Source organism: Camelus ferus, chromosome 21 (genome assembly GCF_009834535.1).
Source record: "Camelus ferus isolate YT-003-E chromosome 21, BCGSAC_Cfer_1.0, whole genome shotgun sequence".
NCBI classification, from domain to species: domain Eukaryota; kingdom Metazoa; phylum Chordata; class Mammalia; order Artiodactyla; family Camelidae; genus Camelus; species Camelus ferus.
In genome coordinates this window covers 1,639,352-1,651,931 of record NC_045716.1, presented here as the reverse complement: position 1 = coordinate 1,651,931, position 12,580 = coordinate 1,639,352, and the positions used below count along the sequence as shown (strand labels likewise).

Genomic DNA, 12,580 nt, shown 5'->3' with positions numbered 1-12,580 from the left:
CGCCTATAGAAATAGGCATGTGATGGTGTGCAAGAGAAGCCTCTCCAACCACGTGGTGAGCTAGCAGCTCTTGTCACATCAGCTTGTGTCAGTGGAAATGACAGAATGTGAAGGTGCTTGACTTGGAATTGTGGCTTTTAAACGAGAAGTGATAGTTGCCCCTAGAAGTTGATACCATGACAGTGACACCTATGGCCAGAATATTCCAGAAGACCTGCAGTGCTGTATAATGCTTATGAGCTCTGAAGCCCAGGCGCTGACCCTTCGTAGCTGTGTGACTGGGCAGGGTAAACTTTTCCCCATCAGAAAAACGGGGATAATGTTATTACTTACCTGATAGATTTAATGTGAGAACTAAAGATTTGATAACATATGAAAGCATGTAAATAGGACCTGGCAAATAAATAGTACGTGATCAAACTGTATTATTATTTAGGTTATTAGTTAATTCTTAGCAGATTAGTTTAGAGTCTAATCAATTACCATGACATTTCTAGGCTTGATTATTATCAGGTCCAATTTTAAAATGTATTTGCTTAAGTTATGTAATCAAAACTGATGTTTGGGAAGAAGCAAAAATAAAATACTAGAAATCGTTTGTAATTTTTGTCTGTCTACCTTCAGCTTTATTTTCTGTGCATGCTAGAATGTGGTCATGGTGACATTCAAACAGTGTCTCTTTCTTTTGTGACTTAGCATGATGTGGTAGTAGATGGCCTAGGATTTTTGACCTCCACTTTGGATTGTTGTCTCCTTCAGCCTGGCGTGCTACTTCAGAAGGGATCCTGTGCCAGTGACCAGATTAGGAAAAGTAATTTGGTGGTCACTGAGGTATTCATGTCACAGTCGGATTACCCCTCCCTCCTGGAGTTATCAGTCCAGTTCTTTTATGCAACTTACTTGTTGTCTTATTTATTCCTCATAGCAACACTGAAAGGGAGTTTGTATCAGTTTCATAGACGAGGAAATTGAGGTTTCTTGGAAACCAACTCCAAGGTAGCACTACTAGTATGTAAGAAACGCAGATTCAGACCTAAGTCTTTTTTATTCTATGTCATTGTCTGTTACATAAAATTGCCTTCTGTATGATACACATTGTATTAATTCAGCAAGTTTAGTGAGCAGCTGTGGCGCACCAGGCCTTCTTCTAGGTGTTAGGAATGTAGCCCTGAATGCCGCCTTCTCCCTCACTCCAGGGGCTCTTCTCTTTCTCTGTTTGTACTCTAGGTATGCATTCCTATCCTATTCTCAATCATGTTTTATTGAAATTATTAAATTATTGTATATGTCTTTGTGTCTTCTACTCTGCCTCGAGTTCCTTAGAGGTATGAGATGCCCACTGTCTTTAAGGCTAGCATGTATATTATTTTCTTGATTATTTAGAGTAAAAATATTTACCTGTTTTCATTTGCACTTGCTAGTTATATCTCCTTTTTTGAACAATCAGTTTGGTCCTCTGCCCTATTTATCTGCTTATATCTTGATCTGTTTTCATATTTTTCATTGTGTCTAAGCCATATGGCACCATTCACTTTTCTCAGTTCTTTTCTTTGCCGTGAGTTTCCTGTTCATTTTGTAATTATCCCAGAGATCCATCATTCTCCTCAGTTAATCTCCCTCTTACTTGCAGACACTGATCTGATCTACTTTATCTCTGAATTTGAGGCAGTGTAGCAGTGAATTCTCTTGACATCTCTCCACCCTGCATTACTCCCAGATTTTCCTAGCACGTTTCTGTCTCTTCCTCCTCCCTCCAGTTTCACCCTGCCCCTTTTTAACGCCAGCTGTGCTTCCTGGCTTGTACGCGCATTCTCATGTCCTTTCAACTCTTCCAGTGCCCTGCTCTGTCAGTTTTATTCTCATTTCCCTGTCTTAGCCTAGACCTTTCTCCTAGGTTCTTTTCTACATTCCAGACATGCCCGAGTCGCTCCCATTGAAAAGCAGAAACTTCTCTTGACCCATGGCCCCCTTCTCTTTCTTTTCGCAGTCAGTGTCTTAAGAGTTGATTTAAACTTCTCCCTCTCATTTGTTCCTCATTTTCCCTGCAGTTTGACCTTTTTTCCTTTCTCTGGCAAGGCTGTCGTTGACCCTTGTTCTACCAAATCCAGCACACTTTCCAGTCCTTACGCTGCCTTTAGTGTTGTTGATTCCTCTTCCCTTTTATCCTCTTCTTTTCCGTACACCACTCTTCTCTTGCCCTCACATACCTGTTAGTTCCTTCTTGGTATTCCTTATCTTTCCTTTACCTGCCCCTTAAAAGTGAAGGTGAGGACGTAGCACCACCCTTCTGCCTTTCTGAGCAGTTACACATACTCTGACGGTTTTAACTGCACTGCTGTGCTGTTCCCTGCAGCAGCTGTGTCCCCAGTCTTGTGCCTGCCCCGTGCTTGACACTCAGCTCTGAGTGTCTGCTTACATGCCTCCACTTTCTTGTACACCCAGACGTCCAAGCCAACAGTCTGGGAATGATTTTAGACTATTTTCTCTGCTTTGTCTCTCCTTCTACTGATTTTACTTACAGATATTTCTTGAGTCTAGGCTTTTCCATCCATCTGTATTGTCACTTCCTTGCTTCGGAGTCTTCCAGTTTTGCCTCGTTAAAATCCATCTTCCACGCATCTTGTTGTTGTAATCTTTTAAAAATGCAATTCTGACAATACTGTGTTCCTGCTTAAAATTCAATACTGGTTTCCCGTTAGTTAAAAGACAAAATCTGAGCTCCTTCACATGTCATGTGAGGCCTCACAGTCTGCCGTGTGCCTTGATTCTCCAGCTCACCTTCTGAAGCTTCCTACCTTGCGTTTGATGTGGCAGGCTACCTCTCTCACTGGCTTGCCCGTGTTTTTATTGTTGTGCTGCTTTCTCTGCCGGGAAGAACGACTCCTTATGCTTTGAGATTCCCAGACCTGAACTGGCCCTTAATAACACCTATGCTCATTAACTAAATACTCAGATAATACTCACATACTCAAATAATGCAGATTGTCAAGTGAAGGTTGTGATGTAGGCCATTGGAGTGCTGGGCGGTCTGTAAACCTGTGACAGACTGCAGGGAGCGTAGACAGCAAGTTCGCGTTCTGTTCTCTCTCACTGAGAGGAGCTCCTTTGGGAGCAGCGTCTTCCCTAGGTGCTCTTGTGTGGGATTCAGCAGCGGACAGTATGGTTTCCTTTTTTCTCATCACTGCCACGAGACTCGGTGGTGTCTCTAAGACCTGGGTGCGTGTTCACGTCTGCCCAGGTCAGCTCACTTTAGTACAGTTTCTAGGTCTGGCCTGTTATTTAGCACAAATAATTATCATTAGATACTATGTTTATGATTATAATTGATGGCTACTGTCATCCCAGATATTCCTTAGTACTTTGTGGAAATAAGTAAATAACCAAATTATCTTGAAATAAAACCCGTTATGGCTTTTATTTAAATTTCAAAAAAAAATTCCTCTAGCCTTGTCTTCCAAAACAGAAGAGGCTGATTCACCTTTCCTTCACAACTGAGTTTAGGAGATGCTGGCTTATATTCTTATGTTCTGCTTATAGGAGGGAGGGGGTTGGGAGTCCAGGTAGAAGGAGTCTTCCATTGACTCTGTCCCTGATTTGGAAATATCTTCTGTTTTTAAGTCATGGATCTTAATGTGTGTTCTTAAGAGAGAGTAGCCTATATTGGGTGCCTTGCATTGTTGTATCAGTGCTGTGTGTAAGCAAGCTATTTGTTAAAGAAGATAAGCATTAATTAGCTTTTTTCCTCTAGTGACATTATAAAAATGTTACCATAAAATGTTTAACTATTGAAGGCCCTGATTCTGGGGGGGCTACTTACTATTAAACATTCCAGATTTTTTTTTTTCCTTAAAATCGTGTATAAGAGAGGAACTATGATACAACAGTTAGGAGTTAGGTTCTGAAATCAGTGTGTTAAAGTGCTGCCTCTACTACTTACTAACTTGACGACCTTGTTACTTAACCTCTGTCGCCTTGGGTTTCTTCATAAAGTGCAGGTAATGATAGCACGTACTGTGGATTAAATGACTGACTTCATGGAAGGCACTGACTGTAGGACAGTGGGCGCTGAATGCAGTGCTGGCTGTTTCAGTGCGCCTTGTGCGTCAGAATGCGCCACCTGCACTTGCAGGCCCTGGCGAACCGTGTTGTCTCCAGGAGTGTTGTTTCAGATTGTTAGCTCTAAACATTTGATTATCACTGAATGTTTCAGATTTTATTCAGCCTTTTAATGACTTTTTCTTTTTTATTGTTTGATAGAAGTGCTTAATTTCTCTTATTTACTTAATGAAACAATATATTGGCTGTTTTCAAAGCTTTATATAATTGTTTGGTAGTGCTATTTTGTTACTGAAGGCATGATGACATTAATTCTTGAGTTCTTGGTTTGTTCACTCTTTTCAATAATTCCTTCCGCTAAAAGTAAGAATAAAAAGGAACTCATGTTGCCACACCTTCTAGAAACCAAGGGGAAACATTTTTAAACTTTTTTCTCTATATGAGCATGGGCTATAAACTGTAACATTAATCTTTTAACAATATTAGTCTTTAACAAAACCAGGAAGAAAACAAAACAAAACCAGTAGGTCAGCTGAGGTGTAGTATTTTTTCTTTATAAAAAAAAGAAAATCACCCAATAGCCAATTTTGTGCTAATCTTTATGAAAGCAGTGGGTATAAGATCACTGTCTATTGATTCGATTTCTTGTATATTATGCACTGTATAAAAAAGCCTAATGATTGTGCAGTGGTAGGAGGATGGGGATTCCTCTTCTGGTGAGGTAGTAATTTTCAGTTTAACCCTCTCACCTGTGTAAATGTGTATTTTTGGTACACAGGGAAAAGGAAGAATTAGTGGATAATATATAAACAACCATTTTTAAACAGTTTGCAAATAAATTCCATCAAAAACAGTGTCGCCTACAGGTACTAACTTTGCAATTACATGAGACCACTTTTTAACGTAGTCCTCTTTGTGACAAGATTATGATATTAATGAATAAAAATAGATCTTTACTCTGAGGAAACTATTGTTGATAATTCCTCATATGGGAAAACTGGTTTGGGAATTTATAGATAGATATATATATATATGTAGATATAGACTTCTCAGTTTTTGGATCAAGTACTCCCTAGAGCAGGAGAGCCAAACTTTTTCTGAAAAGGGGCCAGATAGTAAATATTTTAGGCTTGGTGAGACGTGGTCGTGCCCCAGCTACCGTCCTCTGCCCTTGTGGCAGAGAGCAGCTGTAGACAAGCAGTAAATGAATGGGCATGACTCTGTTCCAGCGAAACTGATTTACAAAAACTGACTCAGTGTGAAAGGCAGGGACTTTCACCCACGGCTGACCACTGCACTAGAACATGAATTTTACTCCTTGTGTTCTTTCTGATAAAGATATTATTTCTTCCGTAATATGAACAGATTTTTAATTTAGGCTAGTGGACTTAAATGTTAGCATTTGATTGACAGAGAACAAAACTGAACCTAGATAGATCTATGTTAGCTTTTTATGTCATAGAGTATTTTTATTCTAATTTGAAAGAAATAGAAATAACTTGGATTTTGGAGTCAGAAAACTAAATTTGTACTTAATCGTATCTAATTGCTTGTGGCTGTGGACAAATTCTTTCTGAGCTTCAGTTTCCTGGTTTATAAAATGGGAATCGTGGTAGCCGTTTTATTTTCCATTGAGCTGTCTTTTCACCAGTTCAGTTTAGCAAGGCTGTTTTAGTCACTGACGTGTCTCTTGGAGCCTGGGAGGGAACTGTGCGCAGAGGTGAGCACCTCTTCCCTTGTCATACTGAGGAATCAGAACTCCTGGAACTTCAGAATGCTTGAACATTTCACATCAGGTAGTTCTTATGAGTTTGCATTTTTGTTAGTGTTTGAATTTTCTGTTTTACAGTTTTCTTGGAGAGGCTATAGTATATAAAAATAGAGTAAAATTTTGATCTTTATTAATCAGTAGAAACCTGCTCCAGAATCTGCTACAATTATAGTTCTTCTCTTAATGATGGCCTATCAGAATAGCAGATTATTTGGAGATAGTTCCTGTCATATGTTCAATTTAATCTTCATTTGACTGGAAATTGGTATCCTCATTAGGCAGGTGTTCATGTACCAAAATGGTATTTGTTCATCTTTACAAGCAAATCTTGTCTGGAATGAGAAGACACCGTGTAGGCACATGATCCTAAGTATATCTTGTATATACCAAAGTATGGATTTTTAGCTAAGATATGGAAGCATAGTGAAGTATATCCTTCGCAGCTTTGCAGCTCAGAATGAAAGGTTATTGAATCGTGTGGCAATGCATGCTCAGAGCTGGCTGTCTCAGTGTGAGGTTCTTCAGTTAGTAGTGCTCCAGGAAGGCCTGGGGCCGGGGGGGGGGGGCTGTGGTTGTGACGTTGGTAGGGTAGGATACATGGTAATCTCAAATTGTATAATCTTAGGCTGTAAAGGCATAAACCAATAACCTTGTTACGATTTTTTTTTTAATGGCAGAAGTTTAACATTCAAAGCAAACAGTGAAACTAGGCTGTATGGATGATGGAATTTGACGTGATGTTACATTTTAGGACTGAGTGTAGCTGTTTGTTTAGTATTGTTTGTTTATACTGGTAGTTCTCATATAGCTCATGGTTTCTATAGCATCCTATTGTGATTCTGTTTGAAAGCCTAATTTTTGAAAAACATAGTATCTTTTTAAAAGGTAGAAAAATGAAAAGATTCATGTTACGTTTTGATGAAACTAAACTTCCCAATTGATATTAAATACTTAATAAATTATGTAAAACAATTAAATTTAGAATTTTAGAATCTCAGTATTCTCTAGCTTTTATGTCAATTTTTTTTAAATGGAGATCTCTTAAGTTTATATACTTTTTAAATAGAAGATACGAACATAATTTAACCTTTTTCCTTTCTTCACTTAAAAAGTATTTATTGAAAGCACACTGCATGCTAGGCAGTGTGCTAGCAGGCATGGGGGTTGTGATGGTGAGCATTCTTAAAATCTGAGATACGTACTGTGAAGAAAAAATATGAGTGCTTTGAGAGCATAAAGCAGCAGTATCCTTCTTGTATATAGGGTTTAAGTAAGGCTTCCTGAGGAAGTCGTGTCTCTGACTGAGACGAAAGATGAGTGGCTAGCCAGACAAAGAGGGCAGAGGTATCCCTAGCAGGGGACTCTTCTTTACGATGGCCCTGAGTGGGAAAGGAGCAGAGCACTCAGGGGACGCCAGAGCCCAGGGGCCCGGAGCACAGAGCTCCGGAGAGAGGGAGTAAGGGCTGGAGTGCAGAGTGCTCTGTAGAGCACTTTCATGAAGGTTCTGCTTTTTTACCCTGAGTGCAGTGGGAAATCATTAAAGATTTTTAAGTGGGCAATTGGTAAGGTCAGATTTGCATTTTTAAAAGCCCCCTCTGGCAGCAGTAAAGAGGACAGAATGAAATGAGACGAGAGTGAAGTGGGGAGAACGGTTTGGGGGCTTTGCAGCTGTGACCTGGGCGAGAGTGGCTGAAGGGCCGGTAAAGGGAGCGCAGTAGACTCAGAATGTGCTCGGGCTGGTGAAGTCCTCTGGAGTTACAGAGTGCCAGGGATTTGAGAGGCAGTTGCCGTGAGTGACTTCCAGGTGTCTGCTTCTCACAGCCAGCAAGCTTAGATGCAGATGCTAAGAGAAAGAGAACCAGGTGGGGTGGGGATGAACCAGGAGTTTGGTTTTCAACCCCTTGAACACAGGCAGTTCTTGAAGAATTTGGAAGAGAGAGAAGGAGCAGCAGCTAGAGGAGAATGTAGGGTAGGAAGTTTTAAAAATCTGAGAGACTGGGGCATGTTTAAATACTGATGAGAAGGACCCAACAGAGAGGCAGGTTTTTAAATTATTGAAATTAAAGGACCAGAAGCCCTTAAGAAAGGCTAGAAAGAGCATACCTGAGTGGAATTCCTAGTCTTAAGTAAGAGGTGCAGTACCGCTAGTGTTTTAAAAAGGGTGAGAAAGAAGAGGGCCGTGTGAATGCAGTGTTTGGTAACTGGGCATTGCTCTCCCTGAGGTGTGGGCTGCCCTTGCTGAAGAGGGCTGGGGCTGAGGAAGGGGCGGAAATCAGTAGCTTGACAAGAGTGGAGATTTGAAATAGTTACAGCGGCTGGTGACTTGAGAAACAGGGTTTTCTGACCTTGTTGAAGGAAAACTTTATTTGATGGTTATCATTTAATGTTACCTTAAATATATCCAATTTGGATGCTAACTGTAAGAAAGTGAACGCAGGAGAAGAGTTCCTGATGCCCCTGTGAACGTTTCAGTAATAGCATCGGTTTGCCAAGACCTCAGTGGTCCTCTGGAAGTTAAACAGGAGCGCTGTCTGCAGCGCCGTGCATCCTTCCTGTAGTGTCTGATTCCACTGAACTTCAAACCTGTAGTGTTATTATGTTGGGTGGGCCTAGTTTGTTTCTAACTGATGTTCTTTTTCCTTTTTTCAGGCAGGCAGAAGTCCTGAAGGCTGACATGACAGGTACTGGCTGGCTCATTTGTTTTCCACAGCTTATTTTATACCATTAAATTAAAGGGAGTATGTCTGCTTTTCTGTGCTACGTATAGTTCTGTCCTGGTTGCACTGCAGTACAGGGGATGATAACTTACTATTTGTTTTAAATATTTATTGTCTTTATACTTTGAGTTCTTACTTAGATGGCATCTCAAGAATTTTATGTTTTGAATTCTTAAATGGCTTCTCAAGAATTTTATATAATCTAGCGCTATGTTGAGTCAAATATTACCTAATTTAATGCATATAATTGTTTAATTTTTACCAACTATCAGCGACTTAAGAGATACAGAAAAAATAATTCATACACCATATAAACACAAGTAAGTATCTTGTGATGTTAGGCTCATATCTTTCTGGTTATAGTTGAATAGTAAGTAAACCTTCAGAAAAAGAAAGAACATTTGCAGGAAAACCCTGCAAATTGAAAGTCCTTGAAATTGAGCTACCTTGCCACTTTGCCTTCTTTTCTCTTTTTCATTTTGATTAATAGCCGCCAGGGTGATTTTGAAAGAATAACTGAACTTAAGTCAGTAAAAGCAGCAGATGATTTTAACTCCAAACTTAAGGAATATATGACAGTAGTTGTGCAGCGATGAATATGATCTGAGTGACAGCACAGTAGCACTTTGCTCTGTGTCACTGTCCGAAACTGTAAAAGAGACAGGGCATAGAGCAACTCACTCTGATTTTTGAAGAATTTAATTCTGCAGTTAAACCCACAAAGAGTTAAACTGTTGTTATAACCAGTACACCTGCCAAAACTTGCAACCAAGAGGAAATGGGCTGTTTAGTTCTCTTTTTCTCAACTTCTAGAATTACAGGCTAGTATTCTGAGAATTTGTGGCTAATCTCATCGACATCTTGTTCAAGGCAAAAAGCAAAAAAAAAAAAAAGCCAAAAACACTTTTCGTAGATTTACTTCGCATAGCACCTTATAGCTGTCATCATGCTCGTGTCAGTGTCGGCTCTGAGCTGCTGTATGACGCCCATGTGCCGTCATTGTAAGCGTAAATCTGCACTGTCTGACAGAAGTTGTACATCAGGTAATGCTAAGCTATCTGTACACCTTTTACATTTTCTTAAGTGTTGAACACCCTCAGTAGGTAGACTTAGGGTTTGACTTTTATAGAGGACATCTGGCTGCCCAGAAACATTAACTAAGTTATTAAATCCACTCATTTAAATGATATTCTGTCTGACAGGTCAGAGTTAACGATCCCTTATAATCCTTCCCCTGCCATCGATGAGTTGAAGCAGGGTTGAATAAATCTGTAAATCTCTTTATTTAGTTATTAAAAACTTAGTAAGGGACTAAGAACCTGATACCAAAGCCACCCCCCCCCCAAAATACCCTATTTTTATTAGCCAGGAAACTCTTGTGAGGACTAGCTCAGATAGCTAGAAGATTCTGTGTGCAGAGTAGGGTGACAGTGGCTGTAGATACTGACATCAGACCTGAAGAAGAATGAGGCTCAGGCCGTTGTGCAGCAGCGAATACTGACTGCAGCCAGCCAGCCAGGCTAACTGGCAGGCAGAAATCTGTCACTGAGAAGCCCACTGTTCAGTTCTTCTGTTGAGGCAGCGGGCTGTCAGTTACTGCACTCGTAAGCCTAGTAATCAGAAAGGCTGATGTGCCTTGCGGGACTCTGGCAGACAGTGTGGCCCCAGTTTGGTAGTACGTATGGGCATAGCCTGGCTTGCTGATTTCATCTTGTACCCAGTCTCTCATTTGGCCTCTTGAGCAGTTTAATCACTGTCTGCTGCTGGTCTTCATTTATATTAAATAGCAAGAATGTATTGCTCACAAAAGTGTCTTGGCAAGCAGTCTGCCAATCGTTAAAATAACACTTACTGTCAAGGCTTTATTGGCCTTGGAGAGTAGGAGTAATAGCAGAATGCCCAAACACCTGCTGGACTGTGAGCCGGCAGGAGACTTCTATAAGGACAACTGTGAAAATGATTCAGAATGAAGAGACATTTGGACAAAGAGATATGCGAGTAAACAGACCAATTTGGGCAGTCCATCATTTCAGTCGGGGTGACTTACTGTTGGGCACATGGCTTCCTGTGGTGCGAATACATAGAAGTCCAAGTTAAGAGCAAAGGGCAAACGAGTCTTCTTTTTTTTAGCCTTTTTCACTTCATAGTGTTATTTCAAAACTAAAAGACAAATGAAGAAGCATTTTAAACAGGACTTAGTCATTCGCCAGAACGTGATAGTCATTTGAAACGTGGCAGTATAAAGCTTCCCCAGCAGTCTGTGGTGTGTCCTGAAAGCAGCTTTTGCTCTGGGGAAAGGAGGGTGAAGGAGTCACTGGTATGGTATAATGGTCTTAACTATCTGTTCATCTGTCTGCTGTTCTGTTTTTGTTTCATTACTCAGATTCTAAGCTGGGTCCAGCTGAGGTCTGGACATCCAGGCAGGCTCTGCAGGACCTGTACCAGAAAATGCTAGTTACTGATTTGGAATACGCTTTAGACAAGAAAGTAGAACAGGATCTGTAAGTATTATCACTTGGGATGTCCCTATAACATCAAGAGTCTCACCAAGGCTTTAGAATAGAAGAGAACAATTTGGTTGTTCCTTTTTAACCGGTGTCAGAGTAAGCTTTTTCAGTGAAAAAAAAAAAAAAGAAAAGAAAAATTCTAATACTTGTGATTTTTTGAGCAAAATTTTTGACCACTGGTTTTTCTTCAGACATAGTCTTAGTTGGCAAGAGGAGAAATGTTTAGAGTTGAGCCTTATTGAGGACTTTAGGGCGTATCATAAAAACAAATCTGTGTATATTTCAAGTACTGAGAGACAGTGTTTGGATTCTCTGTATTGTATTGTCTTCAGTATAAGATTAAAAAAAAGAAACTGAAGGGTAGACTTTAGACAAATCTTTCTTTGATAAATGTGATTCTATAAATTTCTCCCAAAAGAAAATGTGTTTGCATTAGAAGGAAAGTTCTTCCTTTTAATCAAATAAATAAATACTTCCTTTTTTCCCCCCAAAATACAGCAAAAGAAGGATTTTGTATGTTTAGGCTGCTCTACTCATTCTTTCTATGAGGGGTGAAATGGCAGATGTCAGATTCCCTAGTGAGTAAATGAATGCCGTTCATGGAAGGCCTTACGTTATAAGTTGGAACAAGGATGTTAGCCTGGTGGAAAATTAAAAATCAAAAATATTCGATTTAATAATGCCCATTATGCTAAGTTGTGGAGAAGATGAGTTTTTCCTGTCTTCCACACCTAACCTTTATGTTGTTAGGAGGTCTAGTAATAGAGCTTAATCACAATCACTCAAAATCCATATTTTTGATATTAGAGTCAAGGATAAGATGGCATCAAAAGTGCTGAGGGAGTGATTGCCCTCATAAGACATTAAAAACCCCAGTGCCTCAAAAGAGCCTGAAAAGCTGCTGTTGATAAAGAATTAGGTACTTTCCAGGTAGGTTGTAAACCCTTTTCAACCATATTGCTTCCTTTAGTCAAGCCAGTAATATCTTCCTTTCCTCCATCCTGGTTCTGGGTATTTTTATTTGTTTGTATCTTTTTCCCCTCTGTAATTTCCAAATTAGGGAGTGACTATATTTTACCATAACTGAATTTTAAATGATTCTCCATACAACTTATTAATGAAAGACAGTTTATAATAAACTTTGGTATGCCACATTTCAGCATTGTGTTGTTTCTTAGTTTATAGCCAAAATTAGTGAATAGCCAAAATTGAAATATCAAAAATGAGCTTATATTTCAAGCTCGAAAGAAAATATTAACCCTAAGAGAAATAAACAAACTATTAAACAGAAAAAGAACGGAGTGCTATGGGAAATAGGTTTTAGAGAAGTAAGAGATATGGCTTAATATTGACCAAAAAAAAAACAGTTTTTTTCCCCAAATCCAGACATGTCACTTGATAAAGAACAGTCATTTTTCGGCACAGCTGTACAATGTGTGGAAGCTTTATTTAATAGCTTATTTTTACTTTGGTTGCCCCTGAGGTTTTGATTTTATACTGGGATCCCTAAATAGGCCCTAACTCTAGTA

General features: G+C 39.6%; 1 protein-coding gene across 4 annotated transcripts in view; it reads left to right on the top strand.

Moving 5' to 3' along the window:
* SMG7 (SMG7 nonsense mediated mRNA decay factor) overlaps nucleotides 1-12,580 on the top strand; it is a 75,732-nt gene that overhangs the window by 29,101 nt on the left and 34,051 nt on the right. For all 4 annotated transcript variants that reach the window (XM_032463558.1, XM_032463559.1, XM_032463556.1 and 1 more), the window contains 2 exons: nucleotides 8,477-8,508; nucleotides 10,928-11,045. In XM_032463558.1, the coding sequence (XP_032319449.1) occupies nucleotides 8,477-8,508; nucleotides 10,928-11,045 (150 nt within the window). The remainder of the gene's footprint in view (nucleotides 1-8,476; nucleotides 8,509-10,927; nucleotides 11,046-12,580) is intronic.